Source organism: Diplodia corticola (genome assembly GCF_001883845.1).
Source record: "Diplodia corticola strain CBS 112549 chromosome Unknown scaffold28, whole genome shotgun sequence".
Lineage (NCBI taxonomy): Eukaryota > Fungi > Ascomycota > Dothideomycetes > Botryosphaeriales > Botryosphaeriaceae > Diplodia > Diplodia corticola.
The window spans coordinates 171,112-196,953 of record NW_017971507.1 but is presented as its reverse complement, the minus strand read 5'-3'; the positions used below and the strand labels follow the sequence as shown (position 1 = coordinate 196,953).

Below are 25,842 nucleotides of genomic sequence, written 5' to 3'. Positions count from 1 at the left end.
AAGATCAGCACAAGGGCGCAGCAAGAGGCCGTCGGACCACGGTATACACCAGGGCGGCGCGCGGCAGTCAAGGGCGATGCCGACGGTGGAAGATTGGGCACAAGCACAGCACTGCGGCCCGGTGACACAGCGGGCATCCGGGCGTGGCAGTGCCTGCGCGGCCGGAGAACAGCAGCCAGAATTAGGTTTGAGAAGCGGCAGCAGCACCACGCCGTGTCACCCCGAGGCGGCGGTGTTGAGTGAGTGAGGTGCTGCAGCCGGAAAACAAGAGACGCTGGGCCGGGGCGCCGGCCACTCAGCCGGCTTGTCCTCGGCCTTCCCGTCGCCGCTTCCCCGAGCGCCCCGAGCTGCCAGCGCCAGCTCAGCGACAGCGCGACAGCTCTCCAGACGCGTGTCCTGCCAGAGCTGCTCCAACACGCGACGCGACATGGCCGACCGCCCACCCACCCCCCCGCCGCCCGAGAAGGCCGCCGCCAACCCCGTCGAGCCCGTCCCCGCCTTTGCTCCACCCCCGCCCGAGTCCCCCCAGAGCATCACGACCCGCCGCCTGGTCATCCTGTCTTTCTGGGCTGTCGCTCTCCTGCTTGGCCTGCCGCTATGGTTCAAGACCACCACCATCTACCGCGCCAGTCTGCCTCTGCAGCAGATGCTCGACTGGGCTGACGGAAAGGTCTGCTCCTCCCGCTCCCCGCCGCCTCTGCTGTTTGCTGACAAGCTCCGAGACCTGCCGCCCCGTCTTCCCGCTGCGCATTGCCATTGACGCCCCCATCCTGCCCGAGCAAGACGCACACCACCTTCTGCGCACTACCCAGCACGCTCTCGACGACCTCAATGACTTTTCCGCCCATCATCTCCGTCTTGTCCTCGCCGACCCTCCCGGCCAGCAGCAAGATGCCCAGCCCGCAAGCCCCAGCGACACCGATATTGCATTGACCTTGAACCTGATCCCCTCCCCGAACGGCCCCACGCCGAGAGCCGAGCTGCGTTCCTACGAGCCTATCCTAGACGTCTACTACACCCAGAACCAGATTCCCTCGCCTTCCTCGACCTCGTCTCCGCTGGCCACCTTTCTCGCCAATGAGCTACAATCCATATTCTCCGAAGAGCAGGCTGCCTTGGCATACCTGCTGTCCGGCACCGGCATGGGCAACATGGCCAGGATGAAGACGCTGAGCTCCGACATGACTGCTGCGCTGGAGAGGCAGAAGACGCGCTCCTTCAAATACGCCCCGACCTACCATCTGACCTTTTCTCTCTTCACCCCCGGCTCTGCTCCCTCGGACTGGGAGATCGAGGCTGCACTCAACGAGTACATTGCTCCCTTGCTGCACTCGCTGTCGTCCATCAGCAATTTCACCATTGATACCCAGGTCCAGCTCTATGCAACCTTTGCCCGTTCGATCCGTGAGCCTGAGTTTGACCCCGAGACGAACGCATGGACACTGCACAAGGAGGACCTTACCGGCTTCATAAACGCTGCCGAATGGCCTCTTAGCCCGTCCATCGGTACCGGTCCTACCGTCAACTTCGTCCTCTACGTCCCGGCGGAAAACCAGAGTCCAATGGTGGTGAAAGAGAACGGCGGAAGCAGCTGGCTCGTGCCGCAATGGGGCGGTGTGTTGATTCTGAATCCTGCCAAAGCCTCAGCCAAGACGACATCCAATCCGGCTTCCCTGGACAAGGAAGCTCTGCGCCCCGCCATGCTCACCTTCTCCAACCAGCTTCTCTCTCTGCTGGGTGTGCCCCAGTCACCCGACTCGTTGCCCTTGCGCATCACCACGCTCACCCGCATCCGTGCAGCATCGCTCCTTTTCTCTGCTTCATCTACGCTAGGATCGCTAGCGCGGCTGAGTCTAGCCTTGCCATCCATTGCCATACCTGACAACGTGGCCATCTCAGTTGAGCAGACGATCGCTCACCTGCATGCCGCATGTGACGAGCTTCGCGAGGGCAAATTCGGCAGCGCTTTGAAGCATGCACGTGTCGCAGAGGCCGGGGCCGAGAAGGCCTTCTTTGAAAGATCCATGGTTGGGCAAGTTTACTTCCCCGACGAACACAAAGTCGCTGTCTACCTTCCTCTGCTCGGCCCAGTTGCCGTCCCCTTGATCATGACCGCTCTGAAAGAGCTCAAAAACTTATCGGCCAGACGGAAAGGCGGCAGCTCTTGACTAATGCTGGAGTGTAGCTTCTTCGGGCGTCTCACTTCCGATATCCCTCACTAAAGCCAATTCCGAAGGAATGACAGCATATCTTCGCCTAGTTTACTCCGCAGATTGACTATTGCAGCAATGAGGGGTCGTGGAACGTGCTCATGTGTCCGCAGCGGATCCGCTCAGCCCCCAGGTCCACTGCCAAGTCCACTGCCAGGTCCACTGACGATCCGTTCGACACCAATGATTCCGGCATTCCGAACATGGATCAGCCTGGCTTTACCGGGGGGAGGCTGGTTAGACAGGGAATCGGTGTGAGGCCAAGCCCGAGCGCTGGGACCATTCGGACCCCGCGTGCCCAATTGCGGGGTGCAGAGGGTGGGGTAAACAACACAGCTCAGCTACATCCGGTCTGCCGCCAGTGTACATACATAAGCATCAGTCTTCCAAGTCTGCGAGATACCCAACTATCCACTCTTGTAATTTTATTCAAAACCTTCCTGTCTTGAAGCGACACAGTTCCGCGAGCATGTCTTTCAATGCAGAGGCGCAAGCCACCATCAAGTCGACCCTCGACGCCGTAACGTCCACGGGCTCAATTCCGGGAATTGTTTTTGTTGCTGTCGACAAAAATGGAGATGTGATCACTTCGCATTGCTCCGGCACGACAGGTGCAACCACGTCGACGCCCATGTCGCTTGACTCAGTCTTCTGGATTGCCAGCTGTACCAAGATCATTACGGGCATTGCATGCATGCAATTGGTAGAGCAGGGAAAGCTCAGCCTTGAAGATTCGGAAGCTTTGTACAAGATTATTCCGGAGCTGAAAGACAAGAAAGTACTCCAAGCCGACGGCACTCTCGTACCCAAGAAGAAGGAGATCACTCTGCGCATGCTGCTCGACCACACGGCTGGGTTCGGGTACACATTCTTCAACCCAAAACTCAGAGACTGGGGCAGGCCTCTGGGCTTCGATGAGTTTTCTGGCGACGCAAGAGATATCCTGGACGCCCCATTGGTCAACCAGCCCGGCGAAACCTGGGAATACGGGGTAAGAGGCCTGCAGGCTCGCATACTCCTTTTCGTCCGTGATATCAGATGCTAACTCGGAGCCTCCCCCTAACTCAGACGAACATCGACTGGGCCGGCCTTGCGGTCGAGCGCGTCTCGGGCCTGACGCTGAACGACTACTTCCACAAGAACATCTTCGAGCCGCTCGGCCTCAAGAACATCAGCATGTTCCCGACCGAAGAGATGATCAAGAACCTCGTCTACCTCCACGCCAAGACGCCGGACGGCGCGGTCACGGAGCAGGACCACGCGCTGCGCAGGAGCCTGATGGCCAAGACGCCCGAGGAGCGCGCCCGCATCATCAACTCGGGCGGCGCGGGATGCTTCGCCAAGCCCGCGGAGTACTGCCGTACGTAAACACATTCACATTTCTCTCCTCATCCCACCGCTTGCATGCAAAAGCCTTCTTCTTCTTCTTCTTCTTCTCCTCCTCCTCCTTCTTCTCTCCCCCACCTCTCCATTCCCTTCCGCTAACCACCACCACCACCACCACCAGAGATCCTCGCCACCCTCCTCAACAACGGCACCTCCCCCCGCACCGGCGCCACCCTCCTCTCCCCCCACGCCGTCGACACCATCTTCACCAACTCCCTCCCCCCCACCTGGCCCGACTTCGCCCGCACCGGCTTCCCCGCCGCAAAGCCCCACCAGACCAACCCCATCCCCGAGCTGTACGCCCAGCCGGGAAACCCGCCCCAGGGTTGGGGCCTGACCTTCTTGCTGACCAACTTGGACGGTGCGCAGAATGGCAGCGAGGGGACGTGGCGCGGCAAGAACACGGGGCATTGGGCGGGCATCGCGAATCTGTATTACTGGGTCGATAGGGAGAAGGGGGTGGCGGGCATGATCGCGGCGCAGGTGCTGCCGTTTGCGGATGTGGATGTGGTGATGCCGTGGGTGGTGTGCGAGAAGGCGGTTTATGAGGGGTTGGGGAGGTTGAAGTGAGGTGAGGAGCGGGGAGTGTGGGGAAGAGTGGATGGATGGCTGGCGGGGGGAGGGGAGGAAAGGAAGGGGTGGTGTGGTTTTGTTGGTGGTGTTGTGGGTGGGAGAGGCGCGGGGGGTGGGGGATGCGGCTTCTTGTTGGTTGGTGAATTTGCGTCGTTGATGTTGCGTCGTTGATGGTGGTTGTTTTTTTCTTCGTCTTTTTTTTTTTTTGGTGCGGATGGGGGGTTTCCTTGCCTGGTGTACGTAGCACGCATTCGCTTTTTGCCAACACTTCCTGCTTTCTTCCTCCTATCTATGCGTTACCAACTACCCCTTTCGCTTTGCGTTGCATGCTATCTGGGGCGAGATGGATGCCATTTTTGTGGTGTGGTCTGCGACTGCCCATCGATCGTCCGAGCGACAACAACCGGCAAGGATCTACCCGACGTTCCACAACCAGTCTGCAACGAGCTTCGGGCGCACGTATATGTGTATAAACAGTTATTGCAGCCGAAGGACAGCGTGGGATTGCGTGCTTTCTCGCTTTGCAGCAAAAGTCCCAACGACTGCCAGAAGAGGAAAAATAAAGCAGATGCTCGAACGACTAGCCTATCACGTCATCCGTATAGGACGGGGCATACCCACTCGCCAATTGTTGGGGTGATATGGCGCCTGTCTGCTTGTCTGTCTGTGTCACGCCATCTTTTACGCCTCGTCATGCTTGGTTTCGGAAGTTTGGTGGTCAATGGGCTCGTCAAGACTCGACAGCATACATACAGCAATAAGATAACGTGGCCTGTACACAGTAGTCAGTAGACAGACAGGCAGACCTTGACTGGAAAGTCATTTCCTGGTTACCACCCACTTTGAAAAAACCACAGTCCAGTTCACATCTACACAGATTGTCAATTGCACCGAAATCAACAGCTCCAACCCCCGAAATAAATGCGGCGATGGAGATGTTTATTTCCATCCCCACGCGGCCATCTTCCCACCGAGCGCAGACAGACAACATCGCCACCCCATCATCCGGCTGCATCCCACCACCCCGGCCTCCAATCGACCCAGTGAATCCCCCTGAATCTGATCGCTCGACCATCCACAACACCAACGAAAAGCACCGCCGTCGATGCCGCTTATAATACACCATCCATCTGCTTTCTGACACCGACGTGACATCCCAGCCCCCGACGTGCTAGCTCCCCGTACCACACAACACAACACAATCGAAGCAGCAGACCGCCGCCGTACCGCACAAGCCCTACGCAGAATCAGAGACTCGTAGCTAGCCGAGGTGCTGGTGCTGGTGCTGGTGCTAGTAGTCGGGGAGGGGGAGAGGACTCGCTTGCTTGCTTGCTTGCACGTATACGTACATATGCGGTTAACGCAGCTGTAATTCGCCGCCGCCGCCGCCGCCGTCGTCGTCGTTAATGCATTGTGGTTAGTAGTCGGTAAGTAACCCCCTAGCTCATGTGCCGGGGTTAAGTATCCCCACCTGCATCACGTCCACCACTAGCATCCTAGTAGTGAAGAGCCTCTCCTCTCCCCAGCTCCCCCGGGGCCCTGAAAGGACCGAGTCAATAGGCAGATGCAGCACCGCTAGCTAAGCCAGGCCGGTGATGAATACGAGGGAGGGAGGTGATGGTGGGCGAAGTGAAGCGATAAGCGAAGCGAAGCGCCATGCGGAGGCGGAATCGGAGGCGGAAGGAGGCGGAAGGAGAGGGGGGAGGCGGGAGCGGGAGTGGAAGGAGAGGATGGGCCGGATAGGGCGGATAGGGCAGATAGGGCGGATAGGGCGGATGCAGGGGCGGATGGGGCGGAGGTATAGGCATCTGATAAAAGGAAAAAAAAAAAGAGGAGGGGAGGAAAGAAAAGCGGAAGCTCCGCAATGCCCGCCAGCCCTTCTCCTGGGGGTGATGTTCTGGTAGGCAGGCAGCAGCGTTCTATACCGGACTTTTTGTGAGACCAATCTCGTTACGTGTTGCGTCATTGGTAGCAGCCGGGGAATTATTAGTAACTCTATCTGATGGGATGTCTCTGTTTGCGATTACCTACTTTTCAGCAGCGGAATGTCGTTGCGAGGTGTTTCGGGGCTTGCTCTGGCGGTATGTGGCAATATGGTGATCGGGTCAAAACAACTGGAGTTTTCGTGCTCGTTCGTGAGAGTGGTGATGTTGGGTCGGAATTGAAGCCCGTGTTTGGCGAGGGACAGCATTATTGCTCTAGTGGCGGTCAGCTTGCTGCAGGGACGCGTTCTTAGTTGTATATGTGTGCCGCGAAATGCCTGCGTGTGGCGTTGATTGGCAAGACCGCAAGAGGGGTTAACACGGACGACGGGAAGAAAGAAAAAGAAAAGGGGAGAGAAGAAGGCAGCATAGCGCGGGAAAACGCTGTGACCATTATCAGTGTCTGTGTTTCCCTCACCGCGGTGCAACCTTTTGTGGCATGTGGGTGTCAGCATCTATCGGGGGTTGGGGATTGGGGGTTCCCCTTCAAAAAAAAAAAAAATAAAGTAGGCGGCCCAGCCGTAGGAGTTAGCGACAAAGGAGCCCCCGTCTGGGACTGTACTCTGTAAATTGATATTTGGCTTCTTGTACATCTACGTAGGGTGACTGCACTAGTGCCCTTCCCACTGCATGTGTGATATCAGTAATGGATACTATTACAATGAGAACAGAGAAACTAGATGTGGCCACACAGAGGGCAAAAGTTCACAAAAAGCGAACATCATAACTTTCTTCCACGCGTCATTAGCCTTGATTCCACCGAGGATTCAGGGTCTTTTTCGATGCTTGCCTAGTGCAAAGCTCGCACAAGATCGGCTACGGTTGGACTCGCGCCTACAGCCGGTCAGTTATAGGGCCAGCTCAAGCCAAGCCAAGCCTCCGATGTCCTTTACAATAAAGGGGGAAAAAAAGAAAAGAAGGGAAGGGATCCCTCATGCACAATAGCCAGCAGCTAGCGGATCCTCCTATTCGGCGACTCGGCCGCTTATAGAGCCCACTCCCGTTGGTGTTTAGCGGCTCCTTCTACCCCACTAGGTACTCTCAGCGAACATCCTTGCCCAAAACGGACAGCAGGAGCAAGCTAACAACATCATAAGATAAAACCAAAAGCCAATCGTGCCTCGTCCCGTCGTAATCCTCCGTGGCGGAAGCCACCAAGCGGGGTAAATGCAAGCCATATGCATTTCCTTATCGGTTGAAGCCGCTCCTGTACACACAAGATTACAAGCAACATCAACAACATCGGTGACAACAGCCATAGACAATGTTATAGATTAAGATATATAAGTATCCAACATAAGACATTAAAAAGAAGTAAAAGCGACAAAAGAAAAAAAAAAGTAAAGGGGTATCACCACAAACCGAGGGGCCGTGGCCGACTGATATCGACATCACCACCCCCCTCCAAACCTAGCATCATCATCATCCCATCACCCGACTAGGTCACCTCCCCCACCCCCTCGTCGCCGTAATCCGCGTATCGCACCCGACCTCCCCCGTCGCCGCGCCGTCGTCATCATCCCCCGTCCTCCGCCCCTCGTGACGAATCTCATACGTCGTCTCGACAAACACGATATTGTTGTTGTTGTTGTTGCTGTTGCCGTTCCCCGCCGCCAGCGGGCCAACGCCGCCACCACCACCAACGACATTCGCACCGCTCATGCGGCGCTGAAACTGCTGGCGCTGCGTCGGCGGCAACGGCGACGGACTGCTCCGATACTCCCTCCCGACGATGCCATCCTCGCTGCCGTCGTTGTCGTCGTCGTCGGACACGCTGGGGCCCCTGAGGACGCGCGCGCCGGCCTTCGGTCTCGTCGTGGGCGACGCCACCCTCTCCCTGTCGCGCTCCAGCAGCTCGACGATGGTGATGCTCGACGGCTGCTCCTTGGAATACGTGCTCGCGCGCTCGAGGTCGACGTCGTCGCTGCTGCCCCCGCTGCTGTTGCTGCTGTTGCGCAGCTCGATGGCGGCGCCTGCGCCTGCGCCTGCGCCCGCGCCGGCACCGCCGTCCTCGCCGTACCCCCCCTTCTTGCCGCCGCGATGACGATACTTGCCGCCTGCGCCACCGGTGACCGTCCCGCCATGCGTCCCCGTCCTCCCATCACTCGCACTATTCCCATTCGCACCACTACTCCCCTCCGACACCCTGAAATCCCCCCTCCTCCAAAAATCCCTCACAAACAACGGCCGCAAAAGCGGCAACTGCACCGCCACGATGCCCACAATCGTCTCCCTCACGCCCCAACGGTTGATGTTCAGCGCGGACGGCGCCTCGCCCAGCGTCAGCGCGGCGCGCGTGACGGCGGCGCCGATGACGAAGACGCCCGACGAGAGCAGCGCGGCGATGGCGAGCTTGCGCGACGTCGCGACTTTCAGGCGCCACAGCAGCGGGATGGGTATCACCAGGATCGCCGCGTCGGTGAGGACGTTGAGCGTGACGGTGACGAGCAGGTTTTGGGTTTTGAAGGTGCAGCGGCGCGGGGGGAGGGTGGGGGCGACGGCCCAGTTGTCGGAGAAGCTGTGAGGAGGTGGGTTTAGTGAATGTGGTGGTGGTGGTGCGGGAAAAGGGGGTTGAGGGGGGGCTTACGGGAAGCAGCCGAAGGTGAGGGTGAGGACGACGATGAGGTAGGTGATGCCGCAGAGCCAGAAGAGGTGTTTGATCATGCGGTTTTGGAGTGTGCCGAATGTGAGGCGTTTGCTGGGGAGATGGTGCGTTAGTTGTGTGTGTGTGTGAGTGGCGCCGAGGGCGAGGAGGGAAAGTCAACGTACTAGAAGAGGAGCATGGTGAACTTCATGCACCAGATCAGGGCTGTGGTGGGATGCGCGTCAGCATTGCGATGGTAGACGTTGCGAGGGGATTGCTTACCAGAGTAACTGTACCAAGCAGCCGTCTGACACGCTGAACCCAGGATGAATTGATCAATCTCAGCCCGCGTAAGCTGGTCCACGATGGGTTGAGTCAGGCCTGCGTTGGCGCCAGTGTGGTCTGCAGCGTTCGTTGTCAGCTCGCTGCCTCGAAAGCATGCGTCCTGGGAGATGGTCTACTTACAGACTATGTGCACAAGTACAGCGTCTGTTCTAAGTTAGCGGTTGATCCCGTGGCTTTTGGCTGTGAACTCACCCATCGTGTAGAAAGCAAGTGTCTAATGGGGCATTAGCCGCAGATCATTACTTGCGCGAGAGACATGGACTTACAAGGGCCGTGATGTAGTCATCTCCGGCGAGGCCGCGGAAGCCCACCGTCCTGATGCGAACAATCCATCGCAAAGTAATTGTGGTGATGCCGATGATGTACCAGGCCTGAGACAAGGACGTGAGCGATTGGCAGAGGGTGATATTCCTCGGTGACCACCTACCCAAATCTCTCTCAAGAAGCTCGGGTCTTTCTCCAGATGGACTTGATAGCCAGTCCCATATTGCATGATTATTGTCGGTCACAAAGCTGTGATGTATGATCGAAAGGCCGGAGGCGGTATGGGGGTTGGAGTTGTGTTCCAAGTTCGCCCGGTGAGGTTCCCAGCAAGGATCCGAATAATGAGGTAGGGAAAGAGACGAGAAAGACGGCAAGGCAAGCACCCAACTTCCAAGACTCAAGACCAGCACTTGGAAGGGAGAGTGTATAAGATGCGGCTGCAGCCAGGAAAGAAAAATGATTCATGGCGAACGGAGCGGGAGACCCATATATCGCACTTTGGGACATAACGACGACCACCCTGACCGGCAGTCCCGTACCATCGCAATGATGACGAGCCGCCAAACACAACCAACCCTGCGCAGATCTAGAGCACCGGCGGGCCTGCGTAGTAGCCCTGACGAATTCTTCCACAAGCCACTGATCAGCGGTGATCCTTGCGGACCCCGTGCGTGCGCCAAAGTACCTGGATTGGCGTGTGAGGGTGGTAGTGGCCGCCAGGATTCCGAAGGGGAAGGGCGGCTCGTCTACTCCGACTGCCATCGTTCCAATGGGAGGACCGGGGTGGCCTTTGTGGCGGTGTGGCGAGGAGAAGTAGGCCCTTCTCCGGTCAGTGTGGAGGCGCTTGTCGGGGTGCAGTAGTGGGGATGGCAGAGCCGCGATGGCGTTGGAAGCTGCGGCCATGGAAGCGCGGCCGCAGTAGCCGGCCGATCAGGGTCATTACTTGGGCTGGCACTAGATGAACTCGAGCTTCAGCCCATGTATCGGGGATACGCTGCCGGCGATCCTCCCGTGCAGTTTCCGCTGTCGTGGGTGGGTGCAGAGGGAAGGCGTTGGATCCCGACTTCTGCGGTGGCTACGACGCCAGATGCTTTCCATGTATGGAAGAAACCAACGAGCTTCGCTAGCAGGTACCCGGCTGGAAGCGTGCCGTCTCACGTGCAGGCGGAACGTCAAGTGCAAATCTGTCCGCGGAGTACTATGTCTGGCAGCACACGGGCCGGACGGTTTGGCTAGTGTCGGGGACCCAGACTTGGCCAAGTGGCGGCGCCATTAACGCAGCAGAGTCCACCTGAGAGGCTCGGCTCCTCCCGACGATCACCAAACAGGTGCGCAACGTCCGGATCGCGGCCATGCCAAAGGGGGTGTTCCCTGTTGATTGTGGAGAGGGAGCCTTGCAACCTGTGCAGGATGCTTAAACTTTGCTCGCGACGGAGCAAAACTAAGCTCGAGATCTAGAGGCTCCGCCATACAAGTAGCGCTGCAGCGGACGACTTGGGCATCCTCGGTTTGTCGTAGCACTCACTCCAAGGAAGGTGTAGCTTCTCCGTTCATCACCGAGCCCGGAGCCTCACATGCCCCGCCAGGTACGCAAATCTTGTTTTCAAGCTTGGAGCTTGGAGCTACGGTAGATTCGGGCAAAGACACTCAAGATAGGCCTGCGCCTCGGTCTCGAGCCAAACCTTACAGCCTCATACGCAACGCACGAGTCCCGCTTCCTCACGGGTAAAAATTCCGCGATGGAAAACAGCGGGGCTGCGATGGCCCCTGATCCCACCGGAATGCACCTACAAATCCAGGCGGATTCTGGGGGGAACGAGTGGTCATCCATCGAACTCGAGGAAGGAATGTTTTTCATTGGTTCAAGGCGCCGCTCGCGATTCCCTCGACGCCACCATGGTCACGCTATTCCTCTGTCAGGAAATGGTGACGGACAGCCTCGCAGACTTCTGCGGGGAGTAGTACACATTTCCGGCGATTGTGCCCGACTCCCCAGACGCTGGCGGCTCATCAGGTGCGGCCGGCCCGTCGGTAACCGTGCGTCGGCCGATGAAATGGCCGTAGCCCGCCGCCACAGGAGATCCAGAACTCGAGCCGCCTTCAGCTCTGTGTGGCTGCCATCACGCCTGCGATTTGTGGCCTGTTGTGGCATCTTGATCGTCTTTTGAATGGCCACAACGGAACACGGCACGGGAAGGAATTCCAAGTACGGCCGGAATTCAACGACAGAGATTTGGTGAAAACAGTGCCCCCGCAATCGTTGGTGCCTCCGCCGAGCCTACGAATTTCGTACGTAAGCCATCTGACTACGGCAGAAAGAGCTGGTACGTGTCACTGCGGGGCCGAGGGGGGTTGCTGCAGTTATTGAGACGGCGTGAGTGCATTGTTGCGTAATTTCTGGTGAAAATCCAGCGCGTCCAGTCCAGCCTGGCATCACCCGGCCCAATCTAACCAGTCCATCCAGTCAAGATTGCTCGCATACGCCACAGGGAGATTTAGATCGAAGGGTTGCAACGCGTTCTGATCGTTTTGGATGGCCTGGTCGATCTCGATGTCCGACATCGTCGAGAACAGGAGCGGCTGCGGCGTAATCGTGGCCTCTCCTGCCCAGGAAGCCACCGGCGGAAACTGTGGTCCGGGGATAGCGTCAGCAGTGACGGGCAGCGCGGCCTCAGAGACCGAGGGGCGGTGTTTCTGCCTCTGTGCGGGCATGGTGGAAATGCTGCGCCCAAGCATCGCCCTAAGATACCTCCCGAGGATTGCAGATACGCCCTCTCGGTGGCGGGGCGTCGTCCCGATGCGCTCCAGCGCGCCCGCCGTCTCTTCGATAAGCTGGCGGACGCTGGGGGCTAAACTCGCACTGAATCCTGCACCGAGGCTGTGCAGTCTGAGCGTGAAGCAGGCGGCAAAGGCAACCATGATGGCCGTGTTGTTCGGCATCGACGCCAGCTCTTTCTCACCGTGCAGAGCGGCGCGCATGACGTGCAGTGCAGACGACAGTCCGGCAGCTCGGAAGAATCTTCTGACCTCTGCCGGAGCGGTGGGGTGGTTGACGACGCTGCTGTAGAGGGATAGCCTGGTGTGGCTGACAAGAATCTGGACGTAAGGTGGAAGGCGATAGCCCGCTGCCGTAGTCAGAACCCTGCGCCTTGCTAGAGCGGCCTAGACTTACGTTGCTGAGCATATGCCCAGATGCGATGCCACTGCTCAAAGAAGCCGTCGATCATGGCTTTGATGCTGTGCCACGGTAAGCAGGGGTTGCGTGCAAGCCGAGACTGGCGCTTACCGCTGCACGCTTTCCGAAGACGACGTGACCTCGGGCACGAACATATCACAGCACTCGCGGATGTTCTTGATGAGAACGTCCAAGTCCCTCCGCATCACGGCCACGGAGATGATGGAGCTGTCCCAAATGTCGGCAATGTCGGAGATGTGCCAAGCATCACACCTTTCCACGAGCGAGGTCTTCGGGACGACCGGTACACGTCCTCTTGCAAGACAGACCCTGGGCAGAAACAATCAGCACCGACACCAGACAACATGGCAAAGCGTTTACCCTCGATCCAGCACGAAGAGCGAGAGCCAGGTCCGCTCTCTCCGCCGGAGCAAGCGCCTTCCGAGCATCGAAGCGGGATCGACATTGTCGAAGCCATCGAGATACAGAGCCTTTTTCGCATCGAGGGTGTCAGAGCCGGTGTAGCCTTGCAAGCTGGCGTCAGGCACATTGTTGGGGGAGGGGGTCACGATCTTGTGCAAGGCAAGGTCCATGGCGACGGTCAGAGCAGCAGAAAGATACGAGCAGGTCTCGTCGTCGGCCCAGTGTTCGCCAAAAGACAGCCAAGGAACGTTGACCATAAAGGCCAGGACAACCTCGACGGACCTGTAGCGTCCCACCATGGCGGCGTGAGCGAGCTTTCGGCAGTGGGCGGACAGCCTTTTCGAGAGGGCTTCGGCAGACGGGATGAACAGGGCAGAGGCAGCCAGGATGGACGTCAGCAGAAACGAGGAGCGGGCACGGACGAAGGGCAGAGAGTGCACGTATCGATCCATGCCCCATCGTGTGTGGGTGAGGTGCTCGAAGAAGTACTGGAAGAGGTCGTCGGCTTCAGCCTGGGTGACGAGGCCCAGCTCAATGGGGTCCGCATCGGAGCTGACATCCAGCTTGGGACGCAGAGGGCTGAAGAAAGCCAGGACGGACTCGCTGCTTTGGTCGACGTCCTGGTAGGGCCCGGGGTTCAGACGCAGCCTGGAGAGGTCGGAGGCGTGGGCCAGCAGCTGAAGGGGATTCTCGGCATCGTTCAAGGGATAGTCGGCAACAGCAGTGACGGGCGTGGGCGAGTCGGAACTGGAGGGATTGGAGGGGGAGTAGGCTTCGGCAGTGGAATGGGCATCGTTGCGATCGGGTTGGGGCAAGTGGCGGACCTGGTCCAGCAAATGCTCCAGATGCAGGGCGGCGTCGTTGGTCTGGGGGTCGGTGCGGCCAGACTGCAGCTGGGCGACAGCCTGCTCGACCTGGAAGATGGCCTTTGCCAGGCCGGTGCGCTTGCTGTGGGCGGGTCAGAGGCGGGTCAGAAGCGTGGCGGGCTGGGGCGGTGGAGAGGTACTTCTTGGTGCCCTTCTGGCGGCCGACATGGTGCGAGGGAATGACGCAATCGGAGCCCTTCTGGCGGCACTTTTTGCATACGGCGGCGCCGGGGTCTCGCAGGCACTTCGTCTTGGTGCGGCGGCAGGCGATGCAGGCGGCCTGCTTGCTGCTCTTTGCGCGGCTTTCGCGCGTGTCGACATCCATGGCTGTCGCTGCGTCGTGGCACGGCTCGTCTGGCGACAGGATGTTTACACGCGCATGCTGTGAGGATGGCTGCGCTGCGGAGGAGCGCGGCTGGATGCGGGCTGGGCCGGGCGTTGGCTGTCGGGCCGCCAAGCTTCCTCCGATCATTCATCATCAGACCGTTTTGCCCGTTACATATGGTCGTATTATTAAGTGACGGTGCTAGCGAGATTTGGCGACACTTGGTCCGATGTGTCCGCATCTCCACCATCACCACAACAATCCTCTTGGTCCGGAGCGCAGCCCATGACCGCTCGCTTGTGCAATGTAGCCGAGCACTCGGCTTCTCGTGTCGCAAGTGACGCCCTCTCCCATTTCCGACGTGCGGCTCCCGTGACGCCGCCCAAACGCCGGAGCTACTTTTGCACCCGACCCACACCCCAGCTCCGAGCTCCATCCTGACAGCCGCCGACCATCTCAGCGCCCTCTCCTCGACCCTCACCTCCACCCATTGGCGCCATGTCGAAGCTGTCGGAGCCGCTGAAGGCCCTCATCAACGCCGGCTTCGCCAGCCCGGGCCCTGCGCCCGCCTCCAAGGGCATCCGCTCGCTGTTCGAGCACATTGCGAAGGACTCGGCCTCGAAGAACATCGCGACTCGGTGCTGGCTCACCATTGCCACGGCCACCTCCATGACCATGAACTCGCCCGCCTCCATGAAGGAGCTGTACGACGTCGCCACCGCCGCCGACAACCAACAGACGCCCGTCGAGGCCGCCGAGCTGATGCGCGAAGTCGGCCTCAAGTGCATCGGCTTCAACGGCATCCCGCGCTCCATCAACTGCCTCGGCGCCTTTCGCAGCAGCCTCCCCGAAGACGTCGTCCGCAGCCTGTCGACAGAGCCCACCAGGTCAGTCGTCCGCCCGCGCATCCACGAGACCGACTGACAGAGAACAACAACCCCGCAGGACACCCAGCACCTCCAACATCGACGCCATGCGCGCCCGCGGCCTCGCCCTCTGGTCCGACATCTACCGTCCATTCGACGCAAAGCTGCTCGACAAGCTGGCCGCATCGCACCCGGACCTGCCCGTTCACATCATCAACAGCCACTACTCAGCCCTCTTCACCGACCCGCCCGAGAAGAACCAGTCCATCCCCCGCGTTGGCCGCACCCTGACATCGCTCGTCGGCATATCGTGTCTGCGCGCCCAGACGGGCGTCGGCCCTCAGGTCTTGTCGCACGTCTTCGGACTACGCAAGGCCTTCGACGACGACGGCATCAAGACGAATCCCGAGGCCGACCTGCCCGGCGCCCGCTGGCTGGCCGGCGAAGAGGGGAACTTTTGGATACTGCAGACGGTCGATGCCATTGTCAGGGAGATTGGTGAGGGCGAGGGGACGACGTATGCGCCGGGGTTGAGGGCGAAGTTGTGAGTGAGTGAATAAATGCATGTCTTGATTGTCGATGATACACCAATTGGATATATATACAAGTATTCCGAAGCGAACGCGCTTATTTATGCACAGAAAAGATGGACAGCTTCTGTATCTACTCCATGGTCCTCAAGTCCTCTGCCACCTTGAACTTCGCATCCGTCTTGCTCTGCACATCTTCGACAGTGACCCCAGGAGCAACCTCGGTGAGCGTCAAGCCGCCGTTCACTCTGTCGACTTGAAACACGCACTGTCCAACGTCAGCATTCAGCAAGTCAGTCATACCCAGGAGCAGACGCACCATGTCAGTTATGATGGTGCTGACCACCTTCGCACCAGTCAATGGGAGGTTGCACTCCTGCACAATCTTTGACGACCCGTCCTTGGCAACATGCTCCGTCGCAACGATGATCTTGGTGACATCCGGATTCGACACGAGGTCGATGGCGCCGCCCATGCCCTTGAAAGTCTTGCCGGGGATCATGTAGTTGGCAAGATCGCCCGAAGCGCTGACTTGGAGAGCCTGTTGACGCGAACGTTAGCACGGAAAACACTTTTTTTGCATCCATTGCCATCGAACTTACCCCGAGGACAGAGACGTCGACATGACCACCGCGAATCATGCCGAAGGACTCGGCACTGTCGAATGTCGAGGCGCCGGGAATGAGCGTAACAGTCTCCTTTCCGGCATTGATGAGATCGGGGTCGACTTCGTCTTCGGTCGGGTACGGTCCCTGGTCCTGAATCAGCATCCATCCAGCGGAGAAGAGAGAGAGAGACCATACCATTCCCAACAGCCCATTCTCACTCTGAATCCACACCTTCACCTGCGGATCCAAAAAGCTCACGGCCAGCGTCGGGATCCCCACGCCCAAATTAACATAAAACCCCTCCTTCAACTCCCTCGCCGTCCTCCTCGCAATCCTCTCCCTCCTCGGATCCAACTTCCCCTCCCCCTCCTTCCCGCCCCTCACCTTCCTCACCTCGATCGCCTTCCCCTCGGTCGCCGGCACGATCCTATCCACATAAATCCCCGGCAAATGCACCATATCCGGCTCGATCTCCCCCTCGGCCACCACCTCCTCCGCCTCCACAATCGCACACCCCGCCGCCTTGGCCATCAGCGGCGCAAACGTCCGCGTCGCCAGCCGAAACTGACAATTCCCCGCCGTATCCACCCTCGCCGCCCGCAGGATCGCCACGTCCCCATACAACGCCTCCTCCAAAACGTACCGCCGCCCCCCAAACTCGCGCACCTCCTTCCCCCTCCCCGCCTCCAGCACCTCCTTTCCCCCCTCACCACCACCCAACCTCACCGCAATCCCCCCCGTCTCCACCAACGTCCCCACCCCCGTCGCCGTGTAGAACGCCGGTATCCCCGCCCCCGCCGCCCGCAGCCTCTCCGCGATCGTCCCCTGCGGCGTCAGCTCGACCGCGATTTTTCCTGTCAAGTACGCCCGCTCCAACTGCTTGTTCGCCCCCAGGTACGACAGCACCAGCCGCCCCAGCTGGCCCGTCTGCGCCAGCAGCGCGAGGCCGTGGTCACCGGCGCCGGCGTTGTTGGACACGGCGGTGAGGGAGTGTAGGGATTGAGGGCCGCGGCGGGCGAGGGCGCGGATGAGCGTTTCTGGGTTCGCGGGTTAGTTTGTGGTTGGTGGTGGGGACGGGGGACTAGTTACGTGCGATGCCGCAGACGCCGAAGCCGGCGCTGAGGATGGTGGAGCCGCTTTTGATGTCGGCGACGGCGGCGTCGGCGCTGGCGTAGAGCTTGGACGACCCGCGCGTTTTGGGCGGCGCTTTGGTGGCGGCGGCGGGGGTGGGAGTGGAGGGATCGGATGCAGGGGCGGGGCGGGCGTCTTTTGTGAAGGCCCGGCGCTGGGGCGGCGGCTGCTGCTGCGAGGAGCTGCGGAGTGCGAAGCGGGTTGTGGTTGGGAGGGATGTTGTGAATGGCCGTGGTGCGGATGGTGCGCCGGTGCGTTGGACTAGGGCAGGCAAGCGGCTGAAGCCGTTGCGGGCAGCTGTTCTGAGGGAGCGCTGGGGGAGCGCCATCCTGCTTGGTGGTGGGGGTTGTGAGAATGTCTGGTGAGTAGAAACGACAGTGAGATAGGTATATCAAGGGATATGGTGCTTCGAAGACCTCCGGGAGGTATGTCTACGCAGACGCAAATCAGTCGACTCGCTGGCGCAAGGTCGCAAGAGCGGACAAAGGTATAAGAACGCTGATGTTGAAGCCCGCGATGAGCCAGGACCCCAGTTCTAGCTCCGCGGTCGCCTCGTTCTCCTTCGCGTCTCCTGGATGTCGGATGTTTCGTGGGTTCGTTCTGTCGCAATTAACGACTGCGGCGACCGGTGCATGACGCGCCCTCGGCGTCTACATCTGTCGCCGACGAGACGCCCCGCAGCCGCGGCTAAGATGACGTAGGATATTTCTCCGCTCCATCTCCGAGCACGCCGTGTCGGATGGAACTATTTACTAGGAACGTACCTATGGCCGAGCATCGGCGGAGGATGAGAGTGACAAAATAAACGATGCGTTGATCCAGAAAGAACACGGTGCCATCTACAGCCTTTGGAATTTGCAGCAATGACTCCTCATATCGACAGTACAATAGCTCGACAACGATAAAGCTTTTCAAAGAATCATTTAAAAGCGCAGCATCAGATCAGGCGAAGGGGAGACTACAACCGAAAACTAGAGGGAGTTGAAATAAGTAATGTGAGCACAAGGCACGCTGCGGTTGAATCCACTGGTGATACTAGTCTTGAAATGCCGTAGTATGATCGACCATATGTAGAGTGGTTGCTAAATATATTTCCGAAGCCGCCCAAAGACGACGACTAAGGAAGTAGCTATCCAGTGTTCAACGGGTGCGGAGTGTCTACTTTCTCTTCATGCAGTGGTTTGTCCCAATACAAGCTTAGTAAACCTGCAGGTCAATTTAACAATAAACATAGACATTCTAGAACATATCGAAGGAGATAGTTGCTGAGCAGTGATGTCGTGGCAAATAATGGGTAGTATGGGCAACCTTCCTGCATTAACGAGGCCGATTGGGACGCAATATATAACTCTCTTTTCGATTCAAGTCTGGGGTACGAAAAGTGACAGAGAAATGCGGTGAGGTGTATGCAGGGGTAGTGGTACTGAATGCACTACGAATTCAGCCTGGCCAATCAGGTACGGACACAGCAGAAGGACCTATATAACCAGGTTCGCGGGACTGTCTTGATCACAATCGCTGCCGAACCTGCTCTTTGACATTGCCCCAAGTTCAAAGTAGAGTCAGCTTCCCGGTGTGCGTGATTGGTGATTGGTGCTCATCGCAATCACTGCGCAATACGCGGAGGAATTTCCGAGGGAAGTAGAGGGGTGAAATATCAACGTCGGAGTTCGGAGACGGAGTTCATGTACCTTGGAACCCCGGAATCGGGATAGATGCAACATGACATGTCTCAGTGGCGTGGAATTGCACCTGTAGGAACATGACAACCGATCATTGTGCACAGCACTCCGCTTTTCGTGCGTTTCCGAGTTACAGGATCAAGTGGCAACGGCCGACACAAATACAGAGCTGCAGGCACCCGCTTACTTTGATCCTCCTCCCGCTTAGCATACTTCACAATGTTCAAGTCTCTCAACCGCAAGCAACGGTTGTCGCTTACGATAGCAATATCATTCACTTTTTTCGCCGCCGAGATTTCTGGTTCGCCACGTCCTATGCCCTGCTGTTTCGTGCGCTGATGAGACTTGCGCACAGCTGGCTTTTACACCAGATCATTGGCACTTGTGGCCGATGCCTTCCACTATGTGAGCAAGGTAGCCCGATTGAAGGAGCAAGTACCGACAAAAAAACAGATGAACGACCTGATTGGCTTTATTGTTGCCCTCGCTGCTGTCCAAGTAAGCTGCACAGCCAAGTTCCTCGGACTGATCTAACCGTTACCGGCAGGCCACCGAGCGCGGCAGCTCCCCGCAAGGCTTCTCGTTCGGCTGGGCGCGAGCGCAGCTACTGGGGGGTTTCTTCAACGGCGTCTTCTTGCTGGCGCTTGGCGTGAGCATCTTCCTCCAATCAATTGAGCGCTTCATAGCACTTGAGCGTGGGTTACTTGACACGATTGCGTACGACGACGCTCACTGACGATTCGTCTCCAGGAATCAACAACCCCTTGGTCGTTCTGATAGTTGGCTGCGTCGGCCTGACTCTCAACATCATCACTGCGGCCTTCCTCCACGGTACGGCGCCCTGCTCCAACGACTCAGCGCAAGCTCAATGGAGACTGACATGGCATCCCCAGAGCACGACCATGACCACGGACACGGCGGGCACCCCCACAGCCACGAAGATGCCGAAGAGCAGGCCAACAGCACCGAACTACCCGTAAGTCGACCATGACGCCAACCCGAGGATACTGACCCCGCGAACCGGCCAGAACCTGGACCACGCCGAGCACATCCACCGCACAACGCAGCTCAAACCGCCCGGCTACGACCTCGGCATGATGGGCGTCATCGTGCACGTCCTGGGCGACGCGTGCAACAACGTGGCCGTCATCGTCGCCGCGCTGATAATCTGGCTCGTCAAGGCCGACGCGCGCTTCTACGCCGACCCGGCCCTCAGCACCGTCATCGCCATCATGATCCTCGCGTCTTCCATACCGCTGAGTACGTGCTCGCTTCCTCCTTTCCTCCCTCCCCCAAACCAGAAAAGAAAACAAACCAACCCCAAACCCACCCAACTAACACCACCCCCCGGGGTCCCACACACCCACAGCCCACCGCACCGCCCTCATCCTCCTCGAATCCGCGCCCCCAGGCGTCCGCCTCGCCGACGTCCAGCACGACCTCGAGCTCATCCCGGCCGTGCACTCCGTCCACGAGCTGCACATCTGGCGCCTCGACCAGCGCAAGGCCATCGCCTCCGCCCACGTCGTCCTCGAAAATGTCGACGCTGACGCTCGCGACGGCGACGGCGACAGAGACGGCACGGCGTCCCTCGCCGCGTTCATGCGCATGGCGCAGACGGTGGCGGAGTGTCTGCATGCGTATGGGATTCATTCGGCGACGCTGCAGCCGGAGTTGATGGTTGGGGAGGGGGAGGGGGAGAGGGGCGGGTGTGGCGGAGGGCTGGATGGGGGTGTGGAGGTTGATGGCGCGGCGGCCGGCGGGGTGAGGCGGCGGGCGCAGGGCGGAGCTGGATCGGGCGGTCTGGCGGGGTGTCGGTTGGCGTGTGGGGACGTGTGCGAGCCGTTGATGTGTTGCAATTGAACGCCATTGATTTTTTTTTTCTCTCCATCAGCCTTGTTGAGAGGGGTGCAGGCGAGTGTGTTGGAGGAGGACCTGAGTGAAGGGCCGGGACGATTTGGATTCCCGGCTAGGCCAGGGGTAGGGTGGATAACGCGGGTGGTTGGGGTCCATATGCTTCTTCTCTGTTTGGAACAAATTGGCTTTAAAATGCAGGGGTCTTGCTGACGGGTCGGATCGATAACGCGGTCGTCGGGGAACTTGTGGTGGTACCAGGCGGATGCCAGCCCTTCAGCTCATGGGTCTGCCGTGTCAACTGCGCCTTATCATTGGGCTGCGAGGGTCAATGCGATCAATGAACAGGCAGTGATGCTCATATCGTATAACCGACTTCTCACTTTGCGATATATTGCTGGACGTGTGACTGCTCTTTAAGCCGAGGAAACTAATTTTCACGAGAGCCACGGCTTGGTTCAACCGAGCTTATAGTCGCGATGGCATCTAGATCCATCGTATCTCTATAGCCGATTCGTGTAGGGCACCCCGAGGCGAGTAGCTTAGACGCCACCAACTCTTTCAGCTCGGGGGCGGTTCGGAATGAGAAAAGCCACTATTTAGCCACCACGTCCTACATCCGAGACCGTTATGCCATATCATCAAACCGTTTAACGGTCAAGATAATGCACGAACCTTGTAGACGTTGGGGTCTGCGGCCTTTACGAGGACAAAAAGTAAGAGCATCACATTGAAATCTCAAAGTATCAGCTTTCGGCGGAAATCATCTGTTACGCCCGCAAAAAGCATCCAACAATATTATGTGATTTGTCGACAGTTTGTAGCAACCCTGTTCGTTAATCATTTTTTTGGCTGCTAGTAGCCTTGTTAAGCTTATAAGGCGGAAAGCAGGCTGTGGACCTACAACGAGGCTGAGAGAGCCACTGTCGCGCAGCAATGCTGCACTACGGATGGTATGTATTATTTTTAGAACATCTATCATTTGTGGAGGGCACCTCTCCTGGGGCTCTCATGCTAAGTACACGAACCCTCACACGAATTGACAGGATCATCAAGCGCTCTTGTTCACGACATACGCCATGGCCTCTTCGCTCGAATATGACGACAGTATCTACCTGGGGGTCTGGACAAACTGGGAACACGGAAAGACATTGGGCGTCACGTTGACCGTGACGCGAGCTCATGGAAACTTACTCATTGCATTCCTCTCCCTCTTCGTAACCATCGCTGGCACGAGCTTTTGGAGAATCAGTTGCTTTGCCATGCACTACATGTACTCGGCAAAAACCCCGCAGGACGGCCTATACCATCAACGGCAAGCAATCTTGCGGAATGCGGCAAACGGCGCTACTGGCCTCTGGAGCTTCTTCCAAGTCTTGTACGCGTGGCGCAGGACTGCCAACAAACCCTGTCGCCGCATTTTGCCGCTGATTGCATTCACGTCCATGGCTCTTGTAGCCTTCGCCCTGGCCAGTATCTACTCGTCGCGCATCTCAACTACAACCGGAAACCAGGTAATGCTCTCCGGCGGTGGCTGCGGCAAAGTTGACATTTGGGATTCGCCTTCGACTGACCTCTATCGCGCGTATTTACCGTACATGTTCCAGGCCATTTCCACCAGTGCAGGTTACGCGCAGGAGTGCTACCTAAACGACCTTGCCGGAGTCGGATGCGAGAGATTCATGAAGAGAAACATAGCCGCGACGGTGGATCGGAATGCGACTTGTCCATTCAGCCCGGACATCTGCAAGAGCCAAGACTCCAACCTTCTCATTGATACCGGATTCATCGACAGCCGAAGCGATTTGGGCATCAACACAGACCAGAACGGACGGTTCCTCTACAGACGCACGCTGCACTGCGCCCCCTTGGTCACAGAGGGTTATGCTGTCAAGAGGCCTCAAATGAACGCAACGGGCGCTGAGGAAGATGTCATGCAGTACTTCTACGGAGAAGTGTATGCACGATATGGCACCCCTGCCAACCATACGTACCAATACCCCATTCGCCCCCGGCCGGTCAATTCCGAGGACGCCATCCTGGACTTCACAGTGTGGTGAGTTTACGAGACGAGAGTGTCCATACATGGCGAGCCAGACAGCCAACCAAACTCACAACAGGATCGTCTACGCCGCCTCCATAAACGGAAGCTGGGGCCCCAATCCGACGTACAAGCCAATCCCCGCACTGGACAGAAAAGACTCGACCGTCACCCTCATCTTCCTTTCGACCAACCAAGTCGACTTCATGAGCAACTCGGGCGACGTCTGGTACTCAACCAACACCCTCATCTCCAACCAATCCAAAACCTTCGACCCCATGTACGCCGGCGACCAGCCCGCCTCCCCCCTCGCCTGCGTCTCGCAACACCAACTCTGCAACCCCAACCTGGCGCCGCCCCCCGGCGGGCGGCCCGGCCCAGCGCCCACGGCGGCCACCTGCACGCCCCCCTTTTCCTCCTGGCCGGACAGCCTCCGCCACGTCGCCCACCTCTGGCCCTCGCCCTCCCACCGCGCCGCGATGACCTGGTCCTACGAGCACGCGCTGCGGCTCGAAAACGACATCGTCGGCGTCCTCGGCAAGCTGTCCGCCGCGGCGCTGGACTCGAGCGCCACGCGCGCGCTCGGCGTGCAGAGCCCCATCGCCCGCAACCAGTGGCAGCGCGACGTCGAGCGCTTCCACAACGTCTCCATGGCCGGCGTGCAGCGGCTGTTCGTCGAGGCCGCCACCGGCCCGCTCGATCCCGCCGTGCGCGCCTTTTCGGTGCGTCCGCCGGGTGGGACTGGGAGCGGGAGCGCCGGCGCCGGCGCGCTTTGCGGATCTCAGGTATGTGGTTATCCTGCCTACCTACCTACCTACCTACCTACGCGGTTTGTCTTGCTACGTCGGACGGAGGGAGGGTGCTTGGGTGGCGTGTGTGTGGCTGTGGTTACGTACTTGACTGAGACGCGGGCAGATGATCCGGAGCAGCGCGCACGCCAACTTCTCGGTGCTCGGTCTCGCGCTCGTGTTTGGTGTGGGAGGCGCTCTCATTGTGGCTTCGTACGTGCTGGAGCCGGCCGTGCTTTGGATCCAGGTGCGGTGCAAGCTGGACGCGTATGCGCGCTTCGAGTGGACGATGAACGAGACGCTGCAGCTGCAGCGCCAGGCGCATGAGGGGCTGGAGATTGGCTCGTGGAGTGGGTGCGACAAGGGGATTCCGGTTGCGGGGAGCAGGGATCGGCTGGCGGTGATTGATTTGGAGGACCTGGCGCACCCGAGGCTGAAGGCCCCGCCGCCGCGCCCGCTGGTGGGGGAGTTGCTTCCTGGTGCGGTGGACGAGACTGGGGGACGAGTGATGGGCGTGGAGACTGATGGTCGGTGGGAACATGCAAGAGAGACGGCGGAGCCAGGCTTGGTCTGAAGATTGCAAAAGGCGTAGGTCTGTCAGTCGTTGCCAACTTTCTATTTTTTGACGGAAATTATTAAATACTTACCGAGAAACCTTCAAGCATGGGTTCGTGTAAAGGACAGATCTACCAGGGCCATAGCAATCACTGGACTGTTGAATCACACCTCGCATATATCTATATACGGGTTTCTTAGAACACGTTTGCCTCTGTCGCAACGCAAAAAGCATAGCGTTGTACTGATTACAGCGCGCATGGCTTGAACCTCAGATTTCAATGCCAGCTCTTGCCGGCATAGATACTCGGTCCGTTCCGAAACCAGATATCTTGCATATTGCCGTGCGGACTTGACACCAAGTTCAGCTTCGCGCAATGGCCGCATTACTCGAACCAGATCTCGCGCAAATCACCACCGGAGATGACGTGCTCCGAAGATGCAGCGAACCGTGCACTGCAAAAGCGATCTGATCTGCGCTTCCTCTTAAGGAGTCGATCCCCACTAGGTACGCCTTGTGCTCGACCACCACTGCCGAAACTCAAATCCAACCACACCGCTCTCTTCAACCATGACGATCGCCGCCCTAGTGCCGGCCGCTCTCCTCAGCATCCTCGCCTGCGCAGAAGCTTCCATCACCTGTCTCCAGCCCGGCGCAACCGCAACCGCGACCTGGACCAACAGCGAGAGCAAGACGTGCACGTTCGCCGGCGTGGTCGGGTCCAACTACGGCAGCAACCCCGCCGGTTCGGGCGAGTAAGTGGCACCGCCCATCGATCCGTGACCCAGAGACTGCCGTTTCGGGAACACAACCAGTCTAACGGGTTGCCGCTTACTTTTTGTTCCTTCTCAACTCGCAGTTACAGCTGCAACGGCCGCTGCGGCGCGGGATGCACCGGCACCGCCGTGGGGAACGCGTACACGCAGGACTGCTTCTCCCACGACATCTGTTCGTACTTTGAAAACGCCAGCGGCGGAGCGAGGTCAGTATGAATGAATCGATGCCTGCCGAATGAACAAGCGAGGCGAGGCGAGGCGAGGCGGGAAATCGGGATCGTTGACGGCGGGTGCAGTGATCCCAATTGCGGAGACGCATACGACGCGGCGGTGGACGACACGCTTTTCGGCGCGGCGGCAGGGTGCGGGCAGACGAACCCGTCGAATGCGGTTGAGAAGCCTGCGGCGAGCCCGGTGTGCGCGTGAGGTTGGACTGAGTGTGGGATGTGTTGAGAGATCGGAGGGGTGCTTGGCGTGGTGTTGTGGTCTCGGTCGTTGAGTTGGTGGCGTGGTTGATCTGCGTGGGCTTGGAGATGGAGAAGTGGGTTGTAGCGAAGTAGGAGTTCCCAGCTGAGATCATGTGTCAGCAGGAATGGGATGAGAAAGGTCTGGTCCCACGGCAAAATACTCACAGTGTCTATCGTTTCATACTAGAGAGGTTTAGCAACCCCAGGCGCATACGCAATACACTCTAAAACAGAGGGAGGCCCGCACGACCCAGTTTTGAGAACGGCTTAGTGCGCGGTCAAGATCCGTGTCTAGTCGGCGAGGTATAGCGATTTTGATCAGGGGACTATATGCGCTATACCCCGTGTGATGGTACTTTTCCTATCTTGAGCATTGCTTCGCGCTTGCATTTAATGCAAGTGAGAAGCAA

At 58.6% G+C, this 25,842-nt stretch overlaps 8 protein-coding genes across 8 annotated transcripts; 5 read left to right on the top strand and 3 right to left on the bottom strand.

Moving 5' to 3' along the window:
• Positions 1 to 427: 427 nt before the first annotated feature.
• Positions 428 to 2,168, top strand: BKCO1_2800061 (gpi transamidase component; the record flags this gene model as incomplete). Its single annotated transcript, XM_020273712.1, has 2 exons — positions 428 to 670; positions 723 to 2,168. The coding sequence occupies 2 exons, from the start codon at positions 428 to 430 to the stop codon at positions 2,166 to 2,168; spliced, it is 1,689 nt and encodes a 562-aa protein (XP_020129983.1).
• Positions 2,169 to 2,679: 511 nt separating this feature from the next.
• On the top strand, positions 2,680 to 4,166 carry BKCO1_2800060 (beta-lactamase family protein; the record flags this gene model as incomplete). The annotated part of the gene is made up of 3 exons (XM_020273711.1): positions 2,680 to 3,201; positions 3,279 to 3,570; positions 3,718 to 4,166. 3 exons carry the CDS (start codon positions 2,680 to 2,682, stop codon positions 4,164 to 4,166), a joined length of 1,263 nt encoding a protein of 420 aa, XP_020129984.1.
• A 3,428-nt stretch (positions 4,167 to 7,594) lies between these two features.
• On the bottom strand, positions 7,595 to 9,573 carry BKCO1_2800059 (cation diffusion facilitator 1 protein; the record flags this gene model as incomplete). Its single annotated transcript, XM_020273709.1, has 8 exons — positions 7,595 to 8,669; positions 8,739 to 8,849; positions 8,921 to 8,960; positions 9,018 to 9,137; positions 9,201 to 9,224; positions 9,273 to 9,294; positions 9,347 to 9,451; positions 9,508 to 9,573. The coding sequence occupies 8 exons, from the start codon at positions 9,571 to 9,573 to the stop codon at positions 7,595 to 7,597; spliced, it is 1,563 nt and encodes a 520-aa protein (XP_020129922.1).
• Positions 9,574 to 11,777: 2,204 nt separating this feature from the next.
• BKCO1_2800058 (zn 2cys6 transcription factor) lies at positions 11,778 to 14,133 on the bottom strand (the record flags this gene model as incomplete). Its single annotated transcript, XM_020273708.1, has 5 exons — positions 11,778 to 12,469; positions 12,517 to 12,581; positions 12,631 to 12,849; positions 12,901 to 13,890; positions 13,949 to 14,133. The coding sequence occupies 5 exons, from the start codon at positions 14,131 to 14,133 to the stop codon at positions 11,778 to 11,780; spliced, it is 2,151 nt and encodes a 716-aa protein (XP_020129921.1).
• Positions 14,134 to 14,631: 498 nt separating this feature from the next.
• BKCO1_2800057 (conserved mitochondrial protein) lies at positions 14,632 to 15,547 on the top strand (the record flags this gene model as incomplete). The annotated part of the gene is made up of 2 exons (XM_020273707.1): positions 14,632 to 15,020; positions 15,079 to 15,547. The coding sequence occupies 2 exons, from the start codon at positions 14,632 to 14,634 to the stop codon at positions 15,545 to 15,547; spliced, it is 858 nt and encodes a 285-aa protein (XP_020129928.1).
• A 115-nt stretch (positions 15,548 to 15,662) lies between these two features.
• BKCO1_2800056 (coenzyme a) lies at positions 15,663 to 17,596 on the bottom strand (the record flags this gene model as incomplete). The annotated part of the gene is made up of 5 exons (XM_020273706.1): positions 15,663 to 15,797; positions 15,849 to 16,070; positions 16,132 to 16,281; positions 16,333 to 17,174; positions 17,227 to 17,596. 5 exons carry the CDS (start codon positions 17,594 to 17,596, stop codon positions 15,663 to 15,665), a joined length of 1,719 nt encoding a protein of 572 aa, XP_020129927.1.
• Positions 17,597 to 19,169: 1,573 nt separating this feature from the next.
• BKCO1_2800055 (cation diffusion facilitator family metal ion) lies at positions 19,170 to 24,207 on the top strand (the record flags this gene model as incomplete). Its single annotated transcript, XM_020273705.1, has 11 exons — positions 19,170 to 19,251; positions 19,306 to 19,355; positions 19,404 to 19,448; positions 19,498 to 19,645; positions 19,701 to 19,781; positions 19,844 to 19,926; positions 19,979 to 20,210; positions 20,320 to 20,714; positions 21,851 to 22,860; positions 22,925 to 23,630; positions 23,761 to 24,207. 11 exons carry the CDS (start codon positions 19,170 to 19,172, stop codon positions 24,205 to 24,207), a joined length of 3,279 nt encoding a protein of 1,092 aa, XP_020129930.1.
• A 552-nt stretch (positions 24,208 to 24,759) lies between these two features.
• BKCO1_2800054 (hydrolytic enzyme protein) lies at positions 24,760 to 25,391 on the top strand (the record flags this gene model as incomplete). The annotated part of the gene is made up of 3 exons (XM_020273704.1): positions 24,760 to 24,944; positions 25,049 to 25,171; positions 25,262 to 25,391. 3 exons carry the CDS (start codon positions 24,760 to 24,762, stop codon positions 25,389 to 25,391), a joined length of 438 nt encoding a protein of 145 aa, XP_020129929.1.
• Between the last annotated feature and the right edge of the window lie 451 nt (positions 25,392 to 25,842).